A 23,154-nucleotide genomic window follows, 5' to 3' on the forward strand; every position below is an offset into this window, starting at 1 on the left:
GACCCACCGAGAGAAACCCTGAGAATTACAGCTCATTTAAGCTAGAGTTCCTGGCAGTGGTGTGGGCAGTCACCGAACGCTTTAAGCACTACCTCGCTTCTTCCCGGTTCACCGTGTACACGGATAACAACCCGTTGACACACCTGGACACGGCAAGACTCGGTGCCCTAGAGCAGAGATGGATGGCCCGTCTGTCCAACTACGAGTTCACAATCAAATACCGGGCAGGACGCTCCAATACCAACGCGGACGCCCTGTCCAGGATGCCAAACCTACCGGACGTAGGAGAAGATCCAGAGGGACTGGAAGAAGTTGAACTCCCCGCGTTCCACCGTCATGGGACTATCCAGTATTCCCATCGGGTAAGGAGTAAGCAAGCCGCTACGTTTAACCCCTTGCCTCACTACAACTGGGAGGAAACGCAAGACAGTGACCCTGCCGTCCGACTGGTGAAGGAGATGCTGACTCGGCCAGAGGCTCGCCTTGACCCAGACGCTCCGGAGGAAGCCAAGCAACTGTGGGCTGAGAAGAGTCGACTGTTCCTTTACAAGGGGAAGTTGTGCCGCAGAATGGTTAACTCCCGGACGCATGAACTAATCTGGCAAGTAGTGGTGCCACGGAGAGACGCAGCCATGGTGATGGAGGCAGACCACGACGGGGCTGGACACTTCGGATGGAAGAAGCTGGAGTTCCTGCTGCACGGGCGGTTCCACTGGGTAGGCATGAGGGGAACCATCGAGAGGTGGTGCAGAGACTGTGGCCCGTGCAACCTAAGAAGGAAGGACCGTGTCAGCCAGAAGACTCCCCTGCAGTCCATCGTCACCCGGCAGCCGTTGGAAGTGGTAGCCTTGGATCATGTAAAACTGACCCCAAGCAGAAGTGGCTACGTTTACGCACTAACCATCGTGGATCACTACTCCCGGTTCTTGGTTGTCGTCCCCGTCAAGGACTTAACAGCTCGAACAGCAGCTAGAGCCTTCCAGCAGCACTTCTGCCGTCCACACGGGTACCCGGACCAAGTGCTGACGGACCAGGGACCTGCCTTTGAAGCGGAGGTCTTCCAGGAATTCTGCAATCTGTATGGCTGCCGGAAGATAAGGACGACACCCTATCATCCGCAAACTAATGGACTTTGTGAGAAAATGAACCAGGTGGTAATGGATCTTCTGAAAACGTTGCCCCTGGAAGAACGCAGTCTGTGGCCTGAGAAGCTGCCCGATCTGGTGGACCTATACAACCACATCCCGGTAGGTTCCACCAACTGTACCCCGGCTTACCTGATGAGGGCAAGGCCTGGTAAGCTACCTGTTGACCTGGAGATGGGAGTCCTGACACCCGAGGACACTTCACCAGAAGCAGACTGGGACACAGAGAGGCAGCAGCAGTACCGGAAAGTACAGGAGAGCGTGGAGCGAAGTCTCTGTCAAGCTAGGGAAAGACAAGAGAAAACTTACAACCAGTATGCTCCCGCTGTTCCCCTGGTACCCGGAGAGCAGGTCTTGAAGAGGAAAAGGCGGCTCCACAAGTTGGACGACCAGTGGGAGAAGGACCCGTACATCGTACTGCCCTCAAGCCACGACAACCCAAAGGTCTGTACCATCAGTAAAGACGGAGGGGAAACCACAACCATTGTATCCCGGGATCACCTGAAGAAGTGTCCCGAACAGCTACGGAACCCTGAAGAGGAACAAGAAGACCCTCGACCCGTAGAGAAAAGGGAAGACATGGTTAGTACTGTGCTCAGAGACTTCCCTCGGTCTTGGACTCAAGTCAATGGCGCAGTTGTGGTACCCGTACTCACCTTCCTCCAACCAGCATCCCAAGCACCTACGGAGCAACAGGTAGAGCTGGAAGAACAGCCGGTCCAGGAGGCAGAAGACTCCACACAAGCAGAACAGGAGGATCAACCCTCTGCTTATAGTGAGCCTGCCGTACCCCTAGTGAGCCAAAGAGCCGGTAGACAGCTGCCCAGTTTACCCTTGACAGCTCCTACACCCTGTAGTTCAGGGCTAGACAGTCAGCTCCGTAGGTCCACTAGGGCCACTAGAGGCCAGTTACCCGCACGTTGGAGGATTTGAAATGTATAAATTGTTTTATTTGTGGTTACCTGTTTTTCTTGTTGCTTGTGTATAATTATGTGTTTCTAGTTATTTATAGGAGTCCTTGGTGGATTTACCGGGAATCCTTTGTACATGGTTGGAGCGTAACCTAGGAATGCACTAAAGACTGTTAAGGACTCGGGGCAGGACAGACCCCTACCTGGTTACGTCTCCCTGTTTTGGGTGAAATGGACACCTTGCTTTTCTTCAAAAACTGCACCCGGTTGCGGACACGCCGTGACCATCTTTATGTGTTTTTCTTATTGTATTATTATTGTTTATACCTTGTTATGTTTTTCTAAAAATATGTTTAGTCCCGGAGTACTAAATTTCACTAGGGGGGAATGTGGCACCCCAGGGGTCTGGTTTCCACAGTAACAGCAATGTTATGTCTGAGAGCAGGTGGGAGGTCTCTTGGTCAGGGATCCTGTGCATGCCACACCTCCTGCCCAGTCCTGGGAGGGGAAGAACTTCCCCTATATAAACCTAGGGCTGAGGCAGGGTTAGTGAGTAGAGAAGAAGTAGAGACAGAGAAGAGAAGCGGATATAGGAAAGAACATCAGGAGCTCTGTGGGAGCAGTACTACAAGGAGTCAGGGGCTGGCAGCTGCAGAGCTCGCCCTGACTGAGAAGTTATCTCCGGACCCGGAGTCCGAGGCTGTGGGGACTAACTCCTATCCAGCAGCAGAAACCGACCGGCAGGGGATTGCAGGTCCTCTGGCCCAGAAACCCGAAGGCACGGTCACACGCGTGGGACCAGCACCGCCGTCGTGGAGCGGAAGCTACTAGAAGGCCCCGAGTCACCGGCCATACGGGTGAGCACCACACGGTACACTCAGGGACGTGGGCTACTTATACCCGCTTCTAGCAAGGTAGCCAGAAGAGTATCGTTAGTTTGGGAGGCCTACAACTCCGCCTGGCCAGGGGAGATCCCATCTGCTCAAGGACTGACCAGGCCCCAATCGCTAGCCAGTACTCCGGGAGGGTCTATCGTTGTCACCAGTAAAGACCCTGAACTACACCGTACCGTCTCTGAGTGGTTCCTGCTACCCCCATCATCCACGTCGGCTGCCCTGAGGCCATACCCCTCCCGTTGGGGGTTATACTATCACGCTGCACAATCCTACCACCGGCCTCAGCGGTCTGCCCTGCAGCAGCAGCTCCTTAGCTGTACTCAACGGGTGGCGTAGTCGTCCAACATCTACCGCTAATACAGCGCCACTTAGTCTGACTCCCTGGGCACGGACCGGATCACCGCCACGAGACTACAACCCTCAAGAGATCCGGCTCCGGGTAAGCTCCCGCGTGCGCAACGCAGCGCGACACAGGCCCAGGGGCGCGTCACTGTTATCTTCATACACAGGGGGGATGCTGTTATCTTCATACACAGGGGAGATGATATTATGTTCATACACAGGGGAGGTGCTGTAATCTTCATACACAAGGGAGATGATATTATGTTCATACACAGGGGAGGTGCTGTAATCTTCATACACAGGGGAGATGATATGTTCATACACAGGGGAGGTGCTGTAATCTTCATACACACGGAGATGCTGTTATCTTCATACACAGGGGAGATGCTGTTATCTTCATACACAGGGGAGATGCTGTTATCTTCATACACAGGGGAGATGCTGTTATCTTTATACACAGGGGAGATGCTGTTATCTCCATACACAGGGGAGATGCTGTTATCTTCATACACAGGGGAGATGCTGTTATCTTCATACACAGGGGAGGTGCTGTTATCCTCATACACAGGGGAGATGCTGTTATCTTCATACACAGGGGAGATGCTGTTATCTCCATACACAGGGGAGATGATATTATGTTCATACACAGGGGAGATGCTGTTATCCTCATACACAGGGGAGATGCTGTTATCTTCATACACAGGGGAGATGCTGTTATCTTCATACACAGGGGAGATGCTGTTATCTCCATACACAGGGGAGATGATATTATGTTCATACACAGGGGAGATGCTGTTATCTTCATACACAGGGGAGATGCTGTTATCTTCATACACAGGGGAGATGCTGTTATCTTCATACACAGGGGAGATGATATTATGTTCATACACAGGGGAGGTGCTGTAATCTTCATACACAGGGGAGATGATATTATGTTCATACACAGGGGAGGTGCTGTAATCTTCATACACAGGGGAGATGATATTATGTTCATACACAGGGGAGGCGCTGTAATCTTCATACACAGGGGAGATGATATTATGTTCATACACAGGGAGATGCTGTAATCTTCATACACAGGGGAGATGCTGTTATCTTCATACACAGGGGAGATGCTGTTATCTTCATACACAGGGGAAATGCTGTTATCTTCATACACAGGGGAGGTGCTGTTATCTTCATACACAGGGGAGGTGCTGTAATCTTCATACACAGGGGAGATGATATTATGTTCATACACAGGGGAGGTGCTGTAATCTTCATACACAGTGGAGGTGCTGTTATCTTCATACACAGGGGAGATGCTGTTATCTTCATACACAAGGGAGATGCTGTTATCTCCATACACAGGGGAGATGATATTATGTTCATACACAGGGGAGATGCTGTTATCTTCATACACAGTGGAGATGCTGTTATCTCCATACACAGGGGAGATGCTGTTATCTTCATACACAGGGGAGATGCTGTTATCTCCATACACAGGGGAGATGCTGTTATCTTCATACACAGGGGAGACGCTGTTATCTTCATACACAGGGGAGTTGCTGTTATCTTCATACACAAGGGAGATGCTGTTATCTCCATACACAGGGGAGATGATATTATGTTCATACACAGGGGAGGTGCTGTAATCTTCATACACAGGGGAGGTGCTGTAATCTTCATACACAGGGGAGATGCTCTAATCTTCATACACAGGGGAGGTGCTGTAATCTTCATACACAGGGGAGATGCTGTTATCTTCATACACAGGGGAGATGCTGTTATCTTTATACACAGGGGAGATGCTGTTATCTCCATACACAGGGGAGATGCTCTAATCTTCATACACGGGAGATGCTGTAATCTTCATACACAGGGGAGATGCTCTAATCTTCATACACGGGAGATGCTCTAATCTTCATACACAGGGGAGATGCTGTTATCTTCATACACAGGGGAGATGCTGTTATCTTTATACACAGGGGAGATGCTGTTATCTCCATACACAGGGGAGATGCTGTTATCTTCATACACAGGGGAGATGCTGTTATCTTCATACACAGGGGAGATGCTGTAATCTTCATACACAGGGGAGATGCTGTTATCTTCATACACAGGGGAGATGCTGTAATCTTCATACACAGGGGAGATGCTGTAATCTTCATACACAGGGGAGATGCTGTAATCTTCATACACAGGGGAGATGCTGTAATCTTCATACACAGGGGAGATGCTGTAATCTTCATACACAGGGGAGATGCTGTTATCTTCATACACAGGGGAGATGCTGTTATCTTCATACACAGGGGGGATGCTCTAATCTTCATACACAGGGGAGATGCTCTAATCTTCATACACGGGAGATGCTCTAATCTTCATACACAGGGGAGATGCTGTTATCTTCATACACAGGGGAGATGCTGTTATCTTCATACACAGGGGGGATGCTGTAATCTTCATACACAGGGGGGATGCTGTAATCTTCATACACAGGGGGGATGCTGTAATCTTCATACACAGGGGAGATGCTCTAATCTTCATACACAGGGGAGATGCTGTAATCTTCATACACAGGGGAGATGCTCTAATCTTCATACACAGGGGAGATGCTCTAATCTTCATACACAGGGGAGATGCTCTAATCTTCATACACAGGGGAGATGCTCTAATCTTCATACACAGGGGAGATGCTCTAATCTTCATACTCAGGGGAGATGCTCTAATCTTCATATACAAGTGATGTGTTGTTATCTTCATACACAGGCGAGGTGCTGTTATCTTCATGCAATCAAATTTTTAATTGATTGCATTCTTGCGATTTAATTGAAAGTGGAAGTGAGCACTTACAGAGATACATTTTTTGGATTGCCATATTTTGAGAGCTGTAACTTTTCTATTTTTCTTCTCATATAGCTGTATGAGGGCTATTTTTGTGGGATCAGTTGAAGTACCGTTAATAGTACCATTTTTGAATACCTAACTGTTTGTGATCACTTTCTATTCTGATTTTTGAAAGGCAGAAACGAATGCCGCTTCAGGAACGAATACAGCTTAGGGAAGGAGATGAACACAAAGTGCAAAGAGAGTAGCACAATAAATCCTCAAGATGAGAAAAGTTAGATCTAATTGGTCTTATTGACTATAATGATTTAAGTCCATTTCTGTAGATAGTTTTGGTATAGTAAAAAAATCTTTACATTTTCTTGCAATTAGAGAGAAAGAAATCCTTTTTATAAGGTATTTTTAAATTGCAAAGTTTTTTATATTAATAAATTTTGCAAATTAAGTTGAGCTAATTTGATTAAGAAGTGTGATATGATGTCAGAAATCATGACCTGGAAGAAACAGCAGTAGCCTTATGTTTCTGAGTATCATTTGAAAAAAAAATGATGATGACCTCCATGAAAATGTAAAAAGTGGATTTGGAATTGTCCGTGGTGAATACCACTTTATCTTTGTCTCTTTTTCGTGAAGTATATACAGTGCTAGTGCGGTTACTGAGCACCATTGTATCCGACAGTGTTGTCTGAGTGAGTGCTTTAAATAATTATAGAATTGGTGTTCAGTGGCAGTGCCAGCATTCTCTATGGATGGACTATACCTCTGACATGGAGCTCAAAATGTAATGTAAACAGGCCCTAAGATTGAAAACTTGAAATTATTTTTTTTCTCAGGTGGACCAGCTTCTGGCTTTGTCAGCAGTACTTATGAAAATCTGCAGCATAGATTAGAATGTTTGCAAACCATCGCCAATGATCTACAAATAAAAAATAAAGGTAATAATTATTTCTTTATAATATCACTAAAAAGATAATAGAGAGATCATTAAATGGTTCAGGTTCATAGCGTGTGTAAGGGGGTCTATTCAGTTTGGGTTGAGGGGCCCAAATCATTATTTGCAATAGGAGGTGATAGTCGTACATGATGTGACAAGCTTTATACTTTCAACACTCTTAAATGAGACAATAGAACAAATTGTACAGTGATAGACAAGTAGTATTTTCATTAGTGGGTTTATGCATGAAACAATTTGCAGCAGCTTGCACTGGTTTGCTGGTGATCTCTTCCGCAGCACCTCCTTCACACTGCAATAATCTCTTTGTCATCTTCTCAGCAGTGTAACACACATATTGCTGGTCACAAACCTTAGATTAGCCACTTCTTTTGTTAGCGATCAGCTGTAATAGCTTGTCTGGCACTTTGCACACTTTTGCTGCTTACCCTTCTAAGTTACTGGATCTGTGGATCACCATCCCTTACACACACCTCTCCAAGATACTTCTCTTCACACTTAGTCATCACCTTTCAGACTCCTCTGATGTGGCTATCTTTTTGCATATATTGGAAGGTGCACAGTTCATAAGTACAAATATGTGTACCGCCCCGAGGGTTCGGCCGCTACAGGGGTATTGCACCTCTGCCAGAGGTGTGATATTCCACTCCCGGGTAAGGATGGAGTGTGGACCGGGGCTCGTTTAGCTGCATGCATCACACACACCCCATTTCCGGGGGACAGCTCAACGGTGCTCCCATTAAGATAGTAATGCAGGCACGACAGAATCTGTCCCTGGCTGGAGTGGGGAGGGGGGAGGAAAACCCAGTGATGTAGGAGCAGGAGGGGACGGTTTCTGGGCATAGGTAGGAGCCCATTGGTTGCAAGTCACCTGGGCTCATACACAGAGAGGGAGGTATATAAGGTGGGCACCATCTTAGTTCAGGGTTGAGTTCAGAGAGAGAAGGAGTTCAGCCAGAGAGGGCTGACAGGGAGCTGTGGCTCAGTCTGGGCCCAGCTCCACGAGGCAGGCCTGGAGTGGAGGCCAGAGCCAGAGGAGAGGAATGGAAACAGAAAGGAACAGAAAGGAAAGTAAGAAGGAACAGAACACCAAGAGAGGCCCAGAGACACGAGGGCAGAAGGAACCCCAAAGGCCCAGGAGATTGCGGGTGATGGGTTGGCAGAACAGGGTACCGGATCCCAAGTTGGTGGAGGCGACTAATCCTCAGCCAAGGACCGGCGGTCGTGATCACATCTTGGTGCGACCCCTCACTACACCTACTAGAAAGGCACACCACATAGAGTCAGGGAGGTGAGCACGAAGTCCTCCCAAGAGATGGCCCGCGGGAGCTGTACAGACGTAGTGTCACTGGTGGGGCACGGCCAGAGAAAGGAATAGAAGGGAGTCCTGTGTCACACTCTGGAATAGCCTGGGGGTTGACTGAGCCCCGCATCTGGTGGACGCAGCACGGCTCGGGCAATCATTGCCGGCGGAATGACTAAGAATATAAAGAACTGTGAGTAAAGAATTTGAACTGCAACCCCACGTCTCTGTGCTTCATCGCCGCGCCAGCACTACTAGTGCTGGGACGCTCGCACAATCACCCCCACCATCTACTACACTGCCCTGGGGCTGCACTCTTCCCGTGGGGAGTCACACTACCTCAGCTGCATACACCATCAGCCCCAGCGGTCGGCCTTGCAGCGGCGGTCCGCACTGACCACAATCCACGGGTGTCGTAGTCGGACAATTAACCCAAAACCCCCACAAAATACCGCCATCGGCCTGACCACTCTGAGCCACGGGACCGGGTCACCGCCACGGATTCTACAACCCCCAGAGACCCGGCTCCAGGTATCCCACACACGTCCACACTAGGCCCAGTGTTATGATCTGCTACAGGGACTAAGGAAAGACAGGAGAACTGTCCCTACAATAGAACTAAACTAGATCCCTACGATGTAACGGGGAACCTGATCCTGCGATCAGACCCGCTAAAGTCCTCGGCTAGTCTGAACGAAGACCTAAAGATGTGAGGGAGGGATCCCTACAAGAACTAGGGACTGGGATAAGTTGGACACCTCCTAGCAGAAATAGTAGCAGTCAAAGACAAACACACAACAAAAAGCATAGAGGTCAGAAGACCTAGCAAAACTAACAGAGAACGGCAACAGAGCACCAAGCTAGCTCAAGAGTAGTAAATACAATGAAGTCCAGCAAGACCAGGAGGGCGGAGCCGGATTAAATAGGCAAAAATGGTCATGTGACCAGCAAACTAAAAAAAACCTAACAGGAGAGTTCTAACAGTACCCCCTCTTCTAAGAGGATCCTCCGGATCCCCTAGGCCCAGGCTTACCAGGAAACCTCCTGTGAAACGCTCTGACAAGTCTGGAAGCAGAAACATCATCCGCCCTCACCCATGAGTTATCCTCAGGTCCGAAACCCTTCCAAGCGACGAGATACTGCAAACTCCCTCTATACTGTCTAGAATTTAGGATGCGGGAAATTTCATATTCCCCGTCCTCCACCACCGGAGGAACAGTGGCAGAGGCGTCACCATCAGACACATCAGCTTTTTTCAACAGAGAAACATGAAACACCGGGTTAATCTTCCAGGACGTAGGAACCTCCAACCTAACAGCAGATTGGTTAACTATCTGAAGCACCTTAAAGGGCCCTACAAACTTGGGACCCAATTTTTTAGAAGGAATCCTCAATCGCAGATTCTTAGAGGACAACCAAGCCATGTCACCAACAGCAAACAAAACCTCTTGCCGTTTCCTATCAAAGTACCTCTTAGATTTTTTGTTAGCCTCCTGAAGATTACCACGCACATCCGTCCAAACTCTCTCCAAATCCCCGGAAAAACTCTCCTCCTCAGGCACAGCCGAAACCAATTTGGAGAATGACCCAAAAGACGGATGTCTCCCAGAACAACAAAAAAAAGGCGAACACCCAGCAGAAGAGGATGTATGGTTGTTAAGAGCAAATTCAGCAAGTGGCAGAAACTCAGACCACCCCTCTTGATTGTCTGCCACAAAACAACGCAAGAACTGCTCAACATCCTGGTTCTTCCTTTCTGTCTGGCCATTAGACTCAGGATGATATCCAGATGAAAACGACAAATGAACTCCCAACCTGTCACAAAAGGCACGCCAAAAACGAGCCACGAACTGAGGTCCCCTATCAGAAACAATGTCAGTAGGAACACCATGTAGTCTGACAATTTCCTTGACAAAGGCCTTAGCGAGTGTCTTAGCGCCAGGCAGTTTGATGAAGGGAACCAAGTGACACATCTTGCTAAAACGGTCCACGACCACCCAGATGACCGTGAAACCTTCAGAGGGGGGAAGGTCAGTAATAAAGTCCATAGCCAGATGTGTCCAAGGTGCACTAGGAACCTCCAGAGGGCAAAGCAACCCCGCAGCAGGAGCATTCGAAGACTTGGATCTAGCACACACAGTACATTGGCGCACCCACTTAATGACTTCCTTCTGCCATCCAGGCCACCAAAAACTGCGACCCACAAGTCTCTTGGTCTCAGAAATTCCTGGATGACCTGCCAACCGAGACTCATGACACTCAACAAACAAATCTCTCCTAAAGGTCCTAGGCACAAACAACCTCCCATGGGGAGTGTTAGATGGGGCATTCTCCTGAGCTTTAAGAATCTCATCCTCCAAAACGGAGTCCAAAGCAGCAATCACAACACCTTCTTGTAAAATGCTCTCCTCTTCCTCCTCAACACCGACCATGGGAGAAAAGCTGCGAGACAAAGCATCCGCTTTAACATTCTTGGTACCCGGGATGTAAGTAACGGAAAAATTAAACCGCGACAAAAAAAGTGCCCACCTAGCCTGATGGGCATTCAAGCGCTTGGCAGCATCAAGATAGATCAGATTTTTATGATCGGTGAAAACCTGCATGGGAAATTCAGCACCTTCCAAGAGGTGACGCCAGTGTTCAAATGCGAGTTTAATCGCCAGCAATTCCCGATTACCAATATCGTAATTAAGTTCAGTTTGAAAAAAAGGCACAGGGATGTACTCCATCCTTGTTTTCCTGAGACAACACCGCACCGACCCCCACCGAAGAAGCATCAACCTCAACCAAAAACGGCTTAGTCACATCAGGCTGCATAAGGATGGGAGCAGAGGTGAACCTCTCCTTTAGAAACACAAAAGCTTCAATGGCCTCAGAAGCCCACTGAACCGCATTAGCACCTTTCCTGGTGAGATCGGTCAGCGGTTTGACAATAATAGAAATTTTTTTTATGAATTTTCTGTAATAATTGGCGAAACCCAAAAACCTCTGTATCGATTTCAAACCAATAGGCCTAGGCCATTCCTGCACAGCTTGAACTTTAACCGGGTCCATCTCAAAACCTTCACTGGAGATAATGTAGCCCAAAAAACTAATTCTCTGTACAGCGAACTCACATTTCTCCAGCTTAGCAGAAAGCGAATTGTCCATTAATAACTGTAATACCTCACGTACGCTCCGCCAATGAGACTCCAGATCAGGCGAATAAATCAGAATGTCATCCAAATACACAACCACATTTTTGCCGATTAAAGGTCTAAGGATGTCATTAATAAGATTCTGAAAAAATGCTGGAGCATTGGTAAGACCAAAAGGCATAACCAGATTCTCAAAATGACCCACAGGAGTGTTAAAAGCAGTCTTCCATTCATCACCCTCCTTCATGCGCAACAAATTGTATGCCCCCCAGAGATCAATTTTAGAGAACCACTTGGCCCCCACTAACTGGTTAAATAAATCAGGAATCAATGGCAGTGGGTAAGGATTGCGTACAGTAATTTTATTAATCTCACGAAAGTCCAGACAAGGACGTAAACTGCCATCTTTTTTTTTTACAAAAAAAAATCCAACAGCCACAGGAGACTTGGAAGGCCTAATGTGACCGGTGGCCAAGCTTGTCTGTATGTATTCCTCCAAAGCCTTTCTCTCAGGAATAGTAAGATTAAATAAACGACTTTTAGGAAGAGTCGCTCCAGGGACAAATTCAATGGTACAATCATAGTCTCTATGGGGAGGCAAAATTTGTGACTCCTCCTCAGAAAAAACTCTCCAAAAATCCTGAATAGGTACAGGCAATTCCCCTTTATCCACAGCAGCAATACGTCCGTTACAACACTTGTCATAACACTTAGGGCTCCAGGACTTAATTTCATTGGTAGACCAATCCAGTACAGGATTGTGCAATTTTAACCAGGGTAACCCCAATATTACTGGAGAAGGCAAATTATCCAATACCACCAAATCCAAATTTTCTTGGTGAATACCATTAATAGTGAGGGGAAATTCACAGACCTTATGAGTAACACTCTTCAAGGGAGAGCCATCAACAGAAACCACAGCAATAGGGGATGACAAAGTTTTAGGTTCTAATCTAAGTTTTTCGAAGAATCCCCCATCAATCACATTCAGAGTAGAACCACAATCCACAAATACCCGAAATTCAATTAATTCATCCTGAGCAGCAGTAGTGGCAGATAGGAATACTCCCTTAGAATTTAAACAGGCAATACGGGCATAACTGACCATTTTTTTTTTTTCTTTCTTCAAACGAAGCACACAGTTCTTAATAAAATGACCAGAATTTCCGCAATAGAAGCACAAGCCTTCAGAAAGCCTGCGATCTTTTTCCTGAGAGCGGGGTGTCATCGCTCCAATCTCCATCGGCTCTCCATTGTCAGCACAGACCCTCTCAAGACTCGGAGCTGACATAGCAGAGGATTTGCTCTCATTAACCCTTGCACGCAGTCTCCTGTCCACCCGTATAGCTAATTGCATAGCCTCCTGCAAGTTTCCAGGTGTGGGATAAGCAATCAGTAAATCCTTAACCCTTTCACCTAGCCCTGCAAGAAACAAGCTTTTCAAAGCTGAATCGTTCCACCCCACCTGGGCAGACCACCGATGGAAGTGAGAACAATATTTTTCCACATTACCTGATCGCTGCCTCAAACGTCTCAATTCAGACTCAGCAGATGAGACATGATCAGGATCATCATACAACAAACCCAAAGCAGAAAAAAAAACTATCCACTGATCTAAAGCACGGATCACTAGGTTGGAGAGAGAAGGCCCATCCCTGAGGATCTTTGCGCAAAAGTGACATTATGAACCCTATGCGCTGTGATTCATCACCAGAGGATCCGGGTCTCAAACGAAAATACAATAAACAAGCATTTTTAAAAGAAAAAAAATCTTGTTGTTCGCCAAAAAATAAATCAGGCAGACGTACCTTTGGTTCCACAAAATGTGCTCCAGAACAGCTACTCACGTGTTGTTGGAGCTTGGCCACCTCCAGAGAGAGTCCCTGCAAGCGTTGAGCCAAATCTTGAACCGAGACCATGATGGAAAACTGGAGGTCTTTCCTTAGAGAAAAATTTTTTTTTTTTCTTTTAGGGCTGGACTTACTGTTATGATCTGCTACAGGGACTAAGGAAAGACAGGAGAACTGTCCCTACAATAGAACTAAACTAGATCCCTACGATGTAACGGGGAACCTGATCCTGCGATCAGACCCGCTAAAGTCCTCGGCTAGTCTGAACGAAGACCTATAGATGTGAGGGAGGGATCCCTACAAGAACTAGGGACTGGGATAAGTTGGACACCTCCTAGCAGAAATAGTAGCAGTCAAAGACAAACACACAACAAAAAGCATAGAGGTCAGAAGACCTAGCAAAACCAACAGAGCACCAAGCTAGCTCAAGAGTAGTAAATACAATGAAGTCCAGCAAGACCAGGAGGGCGGAGCCGGATTAAATAGGCAAAAATGGTCATGTGACCAGCAAACTAAAAAAAAACTAACAGGAGAGTTCTAACACCCAGGGGGCGAGTCATATGCATTCGTCCATGTTCACACTAGACGTTTTTTTATGCGTTTTTTTATGCAAATTTTCAGCTGTGTTTAACAGTACCAGCAAAGTTTATGAGATTTCAGAACTCTCATGCACACACATTGGTTTTTGTATTATCAGTATTTTGTGCTTTGCATGTTTTTTTGCACAATAGAGCATGTTACTTCTTTCAGCGTTTTTTTCTGCGGTTCTGCAGTATTTTATCGCCCATTGAAAGTAATGGGCAGTGACAAAAACGCTGAAAAAACACTGAAAGAAATGACATGCTCTATTGTACAAAAAAACATGCAGGTATCACGTTTTGCTGCGTTTTTTTGTGCCAAAACCCTTAAAGTTGAATAGGTCAGTTCTTTTTTCACTAAACCTTAATAGCATGCATAACGAGACAAATGGACAGTGAAAAAAACACAGCAAAACGTAAGAAAAACCAAGCAAAACCTGCTTTTTTTACTGCAGCCTCCTGCCTGCCAAGAGATCAGGTTTTGCTGCAGTAAGAAAAACTTTGAACAAATGGCTAGTGTGAACATACCCTTAGTGTTTCCATCTGTTATGGCAATCTTTGCCCTTTTCTAATAACATCTCTCTTGTGCAAATTAAAATCTCTCCTCCACCTGGGGCAAACCTCTTGTGCTACATCTCAGACTGGAGCATTTTCCAACTCCACTATGGCCCCAAATAAGCCCTGTGATGCTGCACCTTAAAGGAGTATTCTCAAGTAAATAAATAGTTTTAGTTAGTTAGATAACACGAAAATAAGAAACTTTACATGCTCGTGAGTAGCGAGCATGCTCACCACTACTCGTTACTCGCCCGAGCATCACAGTGCTCGGGATGCTCGTTACTCGGCGAATAGTTTTTGAATATTCGGGTAGGAGCTCGAGTCCCCGCCCTGCATGTTTGGCGCTTTTTAAGCAGCCAATTAATATGCAGGGATTGCCTGCCAATCACTGTAATGCTGTAGCCATGTTGATAGTGGCATTACAGTGATTGGCTGGCCGCATAGCGTCATCAGGTCTATATGAGGCCACGGCCCCACTATCAATATTCGGTTAGTATTTTTTCTCAGGCGTCGGAGCCAAATCCAGGTGAAAAACAGTCAGAGAAAAGATGGATTTTGGTAAGACCTTACCTGTAAAATCCTATTCAGCGAAGGAAGGAAGGGAGACACAGATCCATTACTAGTGGGTAGGCGGAGCCCCACAGGATAGTTCACCTCAGATTTGAAAAAGTGACGACCGGCCCCTCCAGCTTAGGCTCCTCCTACCCCCATGTTCTTCAGTCCGTACACAAGCTAAGGAAGAGCAGACAACACCAGCGGAACAACACAACCACTTCCGAAAATTCATAAATGCGAGAGAACAGGTTATGCATGTAACAGAAAAAACACACAGGTAATGACCGACCACCGTGGGAGGAGGAAGGATTTCCCCAGGGATAAAGCCTCCGGACGTAACCACCATCCAAGAGACTCTCGCACCCTGCGGGAGATACCGACACAGTGATCTAGCGAAGTCGGCGATCGGTCCCAACGGGTCAGAATAAGATTTTGGAGACCCCAGGAATGAAATTGTGCAAACGGTACCGCTTCCATTGCTGCCACCATCAGACCCAGAAGGCGCATACACTTCCGAAGGGACATTGCCATCGCCGATCTCATATCCTGGACATGGTGACGAAGGTTCGCTTGTTTGTCCGGAGGCAGGGACACCACTGCTCGAACCGTGTCGAAAAGCATCCCCAAGAACAGGATTGACTGCGACGGCTCCAAAGACGACTTCTTCCAATTGACCAGCCACCTGAAGTCCTCCAGGTGCTGAAGGGAGAGATCGCGAGCTGTCACCGCCTCCTCCGCTGTGGATGACACAATTAACAGGTCGTCCAGGTAGGGGAGAATCGTATCTCCTTGCCTTCGAAGGAGCGCCATGAGCGGCGCCAGAATTTTTGTAAAAGCCCTGGACGCCGAGGCCAACCCGAATGGTAGGGCCACAAACTGGTAATGGGCCTGACCTATGGCGAAACGCAGGAAGCGCTGGTGAGCCCTGCCAATAGGGACATGCAAATAGGCGTCGCGGATGTCGATCGACACCAAGAAATCGTACTGCGACAGGGCCGCCACGACAGAGCGAAGAGACTACATACGGAATTTCCGGGTCCGAACATGAACATTCAATTCTTTGAGGTCCAGAATGGGGCGAAACTTGTCCTCCTTTTTGGGGACCACAAAAAGGTTGGAGTAAAACCCCCTTCCCCGGTCCTCCGGCGGAACCGGAACCACCACCCCCTGCTGCAGAAGAGAGTCGACCTCCCGCAGCAGTGCGGCAGCCAGCTTGGGCTCGGACGGGATGCGTGACTGACGAAATCTGTCCGGGGGTCGAGAATGAAACTCTATGAAATAGCCTGCCGACATAACCCGCATCACCCAGGCGTCCGATACGCTGGACGCCCAAATCGACCCGAATTGAAGCAGACGACCTCCCACCCGAGAGCCCTCGAGGGGGTTCCTGGCGTCAGTCCGCCTTAGCGTGCTTTTTGTCAACCTCCCGTTTGTCCTGACGGAAATGTTGTTTCCAGGGTGTACTGGATTTCTGGGTGGTCTTCTTTCCGGAAGACGAGGGACGACCCGATCTCCAAGAGGGCTGACCGAACCGTCCCCTGGGCCGAAAGGACCGACGACCACTACCGGCACTTGACTTGCCAGACGTAGAAACCGTTGCTTTCCGCTGTGGCAAAGCCGAATCCTTGGCCTTAGCAATCAGCTCCATGAGGTCTGAACCAAAAAGCTGACCGCCCTTGTACGCCAGACTCAGCAAACCTTGTTTGGATACCGCGTCTCCAGTCCACTGTTTAAGCCACAGTGCTCTCCTGACTGAGACGGCCGAGGATTGAGCCCTGGACAGAACCGAAGTAGCATCCAGCACTGCGTCCCTGCCATATCGGGCCGCCTCTTCCAACAGCTGGAAGAGCCTTTCCACCTCAGACAGCGGAGTCCCATCTTGCAACGCCGTCCGCAGCTGATCCAACCACCGCAGAGAAGCCTCACCAGCCCACATGGCCCCCAAGGCCGCTCGGAATCCATGACCCGCGGCCTCGTAGATGGACTTCGCCGCTAACTCCATCCTTCTATCCAGCGGGTCCTGTAGACTCGCCTTCCCTTTAACAGGAAGCAAAGAGGATTTGCTCAGCTGAGACAATGGCACGTCCACTTCAGGAGAGGGGACCCAATTAGCGATCGTCTCCGTGGAGCAGGGATACAGGGCATCAAAAAACCGCATCCCCTGGAAGCGTTTATCCGGACACAGGTGTTCTTTCTCCACCGCCTCGTTAAGTTCATCGTGCGCCGGCAGCGTCGAACGAGCCCGACGCGACTCCTGATACAGCCGGGCCGACTTGCCAGGGCGCCTCGTCACCTCTTCAGACAGCTGTAACGCTTCCCGCATAGCCCCAATAAAAGCGTCCACCCGGCCCGAAAGCGAAGCAGATCGACCCTGCCGATCCTCTTCATCAGAATCGGAGATCTCACCAGCAGAGTCTGTCGGTGATTCCGAAGCCTCTGACGCACTGTGCGGAGGAGACAGCGCCACCACAGGCCTGTGGCGCTTCTTGCCTCGTGACGTCGGTTGGGACTTAGCTGATACCCAATGACCCAGGAGGTCAGACAGACTGTCAAAGGAGCGAGTGAGTGCTTCCACTTTAACATCACTGAGACCCCCGACCAGTGTCGAACCTGACGCCATCGAAGACCCCGGCGTATCAGATACGCGTGACCGATCCTGAAGCGGACCGGGAGAGAGGTCCGCGCCCCCTGGTCCCTGATCCGACATGCCCCCACACAGTTGCGAGCGTCGTGGATAAGGCGGTAACAACCCCTTACAATGGGTACGGGAACCGAGGATGTGTGATTCTGCTACCACAGCCTGTTCCTACACACAAAACCCCCAAACACTGAAGGGTTAAAGCTCCTCCTTAAAGGGAGAAGAGCTACCCCAGCTGCCTGCAGAGCAAAAGTTAACCTGACAGACTAGGGTCCAGAAAGGGTTAACTGCCCTGGTGAGGCCAGACCCCTCAGAAGGGGTTTAATGCTGCTGACCACGCAATACGCCTTGCCTTAGAAGGATAGCAGTGTGCGAGTCCCTCAGCGGGGAAGTAGCAGCGCTGGATATAGCACACCCTGTCTGCCTTAAGAGGCCAGCAGTAAGGTGCTCTGCGCTGCAATAGTGTGAGAAAGGAATCTTCTGCCTTAAAAACAGAAGTGACTCACCAGCTGGCCGGGGTGACTGCTCTTCCTTACACAGTGCTCGGTGTCTGGTGTAGAGAGCGGGGAGCAGGGAGCAGGAGGTAGCACGAGGTAATTGCCGGAAGAAGAAGAGGGGGCTGGGACAGCTCCAGCGCGCGCTTTCCTGTCACTTCCTGTCTGAGCTATGATGACAGGCAGCAGAGAGGCGCGAAGCCACGCCCCCCGCCGCCGCTACCAACGGAGCCCGTGCTCCTCCGTCCCTGCTCCCCTGCCGATAACACAAACGCCTGCAGCGGAGATATCCTCCTGAAGGGACAAAACAAGCAGTCACCACTTGAAAACAGTAACAGCGGCTGCCACAGGAGCCGCTGAAGCACTCAGACCACAGAGAGCACTTACCCAGCTGAGCGCCACAGGGAACCCCAGGGATGTGTGGCGCCGTGGCCCTTTGCCCCCCCCCACGGCGGAGCGCGCAGGGACCCAACAGAAGCGGTGTGCGTCTCCGCCAGGGAGCACTCTGTATCCCCCGGGGCCGGCAGGCTTCTGCGGGGACCTCCTTAGGGGGTACACAGATCTGCCAGGGGAGGGTCAGGGGTCCCAGCAGCGCCGAGACCCCCTGAGACCTCTAGACCACGGGGGGTCCAGGTCTCCGGAGTAAAATAAAAAATTCTTCTGAGGAGCTGCAAAGGCAGCGACTATCCTCTGCGACCTCAAATTTTAGACTGGAGAACATGGGAGTAGGAGGAGCCTAAGCTGGAGGGGCCGGTCGTCACTTTTTCTAATCTGAGGTGAACTATCCTGTGGGGCTCCGCCTACCCACTAGTAATGGATCTGTGTCTCCCTTCCTTCCCTTCTGCTGCTGAAAGGAATAATAGAGACAAGTCAACAATTGTGCATTTATCACCCACTCCTGGTTTTGTCTCCCACTCCTGAGAAAAAATACTGACCGAATACTGACCAGGTAGTCAAATATTACTGTGGTAATACGCGTGAAATTTTTTGTAAGCTGTGAAATATTATGCTCAATTTAAAGTGCGGCAGTTGTGCGTTCAAAACGTATATCCTGACTTGGCCGCTAACCAATAGCATCACTATACTGCTATTGTCCATCATCTCATGTGGACAAATATTACTGCAGTAATAATCGGGAAATTTTTTGGAAGCTATGAAATATTATACTCCATTTAAAGTGCGGTAGTTGTGCGTTCAAAACATGTATCCAGACTTGGTCGCTAACCAATAACATCACTATACTGCTATTGCGGAGAAACTTGGTCATCAGAGGTGCTCAAATACTACTGCGCTAATAATCGTGAAATTTTGTTGAAGCTGCAAAATATTATACTCCATTTAAAATGTGGCAGTTGTGCGTTAAAAACATACTGTATATTCAGACTTGACCCCTAACCAATAGCATCGCTATACTGCTATTGCAGAGAAAATTGTCCATCATCTGAGGTGGTAAAATATTACTGCGGTAGTAATTGTGAAATTTGTTGCAAGCTGTGAGTTATTATACTGTATTTAAAGTGCGGTAGTTGTGCGTTCAAAACATATATCCAGACATGGACGTTGACCAATAGCATCACTGCTATTGCAGAGAAAATTGTCCATCATCTCAGGTGGTCAAATATTACTGCAGTATTAATCGTGAAATTTTTTGGAAGCTGTGAAATATGATACTCCATTTAAAGTGCAATAGTTGTGCATTCAAAACATATCCAGACTTAGTCGCTAACCAATAACATTGCTAGAGAAACTTGGTCATCAGAGGTCATCAAATATTACTGCAGCAATAATCGTGAAATATTTTGGAAGCTGCAAGATATTACACTCCATTTAAAATGGGCAAGGCGCATGGTAAGGGACGGGAAAGTGGACCTGATGCTGATGGTGCACGCAGAGGCTGAGGCCGTGGGCAAGGTGAAACTGTGCCTGCTGCGGGAGCACAACAAACACACACATCATTTTTTTTGTCTATTCCCATGCACCATTTCACACCAAGATATGGGTATATGCTTCAGGATTTCGTCTTTTTTATTTCGTTCTCCTCCTTCCCCTCCTCCTCATCATCCTCCACCATCATATCAACAGGGTGACCATCATGCAATACCCACATTATTTTTTTAAGAGTGTTTATGATGCACGTAGGAACAATTTTTAGAGGCCTACCTCTAACATTCCATAACTGTCACGGGTGTGTCAGAAGTGACAGACAGTCACCCTGCAGTTGGTTGCAGGATGTCTCTACATTTGGCATTAGACATCTTCTTAGAGGCTGTCTCTAGGACCCAGTGGCTACCTCCCTGACTAATTAACTCCCTGGCCTCGGTGTATAAATACCTGGTGTGTTCTAGAAGGAGGTGCCGGCGATATTCATTACTACCTGTGAAGACTTTAGCAAGAGCAGTACTTTGTCCTCTCTGGAGCTTGAGGACATCTGCGCATTTGTCTGGAGTCGTCTAAAGCTAAGCTATTTCCCCCTGTTTGTCCTTCATTGTTGTCTATAGTGTTTAGTGGAGATGGACTAGTGCTCATCTCCTCCCTTCTATAGCCTGAGCCAAATGGCAGGGAAAGACAGGGCGAGGTACGCGTGCGGCGATTGGTGAAGAGCTAATACAGGGACGTTAGGGTAGACAGGGTGACGCTAGATCAACCTAGGAGGTCTCCACTTTCCCCCCTTTCCCTAGAGTCATGGCTCCCTTTCCCTCGTCCCTTTGTGTTGCACTAAGTCTTTCCCACACCTTGCGTGACAATAACATATATACAGTACAGACCAAAAGTTTGGACACACCTTCTCATTTAAAGATTTTTCTGTATTTTCATAACTATGAAAATTGTACATTCACACTGAAGGCATCAAAACTATGAATTAACACATGTGGAATTATATACTTAACAAAAAAGTGTGAAACAACTGAAAATATGTCTTATATTCTAGGTTCTTCAAAGTAGCCACCTTTTGCTTTGATGACTGCTTTGCACACTCTTGGCATTCTCTTGATGAGCTTCACTCTGCTCACATACATCTCTTCCACAGTCCATAACTTGATTTATTTTTTCCATACACTCATTGACCGATTCATAATTTTTATGGTGATCTGTACTCAGAAATTCATCAAAACAGGCAGGGTTGCTTGCGGTCCTTCACAGTTTGCTGCTGCCAATTACCAAACAAAACCCTTTGGGGTCGGTTAAAATCTGTTTTATATTCTACAATATTACCTCTCTTATCTGAAATTCGTGTAAAGGTGAGCTATTGCACTATGGATAGCATATTACATGCATCCCATGGATTATTGCCTTAACTCTGTGATGCTGCAACCAAACAAAAAAAAATCTATTCTATTCTCTATTGATACCGCTGTTGATACCAATATTGATACCAATAGGGACAGGTGCTAGGTGGTAACATCAGCTGGAAATTAGTGTTCATTGTCGTCATATACATCTCTTATATTGTCTATAACTTGATTGCTTTTTTCAAAAAATCATTGACAGATTCATGTTTTTTAATTTAATCTGCACTCAGAAATTCATCAAAGCAGTCAAGGTTGCTTGTGTTCCTTCACAGTTTGGTGCTGCCACGTCCAAAATAAACCTCTTCGGGGCCAGTTAAAATCTATTTTATATTCTATAATATTACCTTTCTTTTTGCAATTGATGTACGGGTGAGCTATAGCATTAGGGATAGCGTATTACTGGCATCTAGTCAGGGATTATTGCATTATACTCCGTATTGCTACGAACAACAAAAAATCGATTCTATTCCCTTTTGATACCACTGTTAGCTGCATTTACAATAGGAACAGGTGATAGGTGCTAACATCAGCTGGAAATGAGTGTTCATTCTGGTCGCATACATCTCTTACACTATAACTTGATTGCTTTTTTAAAAAAATCATTGACAGAATCATGTTTTTTAATATAATCTGCACTCAGAAATTCATCGAAGCAGGCAGGGTTGCTTGAGTTCCTTCACAGTTTGGTGCTGTCACGTCCAAAAAAAAACTCCTTGGGGGTGGTTAAAATCTTTTTTATATTCTACAATATTACCTCTCTTATCTTCAATTTTTGTATGGGTGTGCTATTGCACTATGGATAGCGTTTTACATGCACCCAGCCAGGGATTATTGCCTTCTACTCCGTGCTGCTGCAACAAAAAAAATTGATTCTATTCCCTATTAATACCGCTGTTAGCTACATTTACAATAGCGACAGGTGCTAAGTGGTAACATCTGCTGAAAATGAGTGTTCATTCTGGTCACATACATCTCTTCCACAGTCCATAACTAGATTGATTTCCTCCATACCCTCATTGGAGTGCAGTGAAGGGTGAACATATAAAACCCCACCCAGAATGAGATAGGAACCAAACGGGAAAATGAGAAACACCTGGAGAGGAACAAACCAAGAAAGGAAAACAAATACAATATAAACCATCAGCCTTTGGACAGAAGAAATGACCACACAGCAACAAATCCCCAAACTGAGCAATGACAGTACCCCCCCTTTTATGAGGGGTCACTGGGACCTCAGTAGACCTTATTGTCTGATATCGCTGATGTAACTCTTTCACCAGGTGATCCGCATGAAGATCCTCCAAATTAACCCAAGAGTTATCTCCAGGACCATGACTTAATGAGATACTGAAGACAGTCATAAATATCCACACATCCTCAATAAAACAAGAGGGATCCCTTCACAAACATAGCATACAGCCTATAGAGAATATTGAAGGAACATCTGATCCAGAATATGTATAAAAAAATTGTTATTAAAGATTTCAAACTACAATATGATATGTTGGTAAAATTCATATAAAAGACATGATACAGAAAACGCAGAACACAGCCCTGTATCTCCAAACAAGCAGGTAGTATATATAATATTTAAGCTAATTAGCAGATAGTATACAGATATTAAGTACTAAGACACAGTAAATATCATAGAGGAGATCACTCCAAACATCAAAATATTT

The 23,154-nt window shown here is 47.2% G+C and overlaps 1 protein-coding gene across 1 annotated transcript in view; it reads left to right on the plus strand.

The window, feature by feature from the left end:
• Nucleotides 1–23,154, plus strand: part of CCDC158 (coiled-coil domain containing 158) — a 162,167-nt gene that overhangs the window by 124,512 nt on the left and 14,501 nt on the right. Inside the window, exon 22 of the mRNA XM_073655208.1 lies at nt 6,954–7,055. Coding sequence (XP_073511309.1) covers nt 6,954–7,055 — 102 coding nt within the window. The remainder of the gene's footprint in view (nt 1–6,953; nt 7,056–23,154) is intronic.

Source organism: Phyllobates terribilis, unplaced genomic scaffold (genome assembly GCF_046119375.1).
Source record: "Phyllobates terribilis strain yellow unplaced genomic scaffold, ASM4611937v1 Scaffold_1__5_contigs__length_1240528914, whole genome shotgun sequence".
NCBI classification, from domain to species: Eukaryota; Metazoa; Chordata; class Amphibia; order Anura; family Dendrobatidae; genus Phyllobates; species Phyllobates terribilis.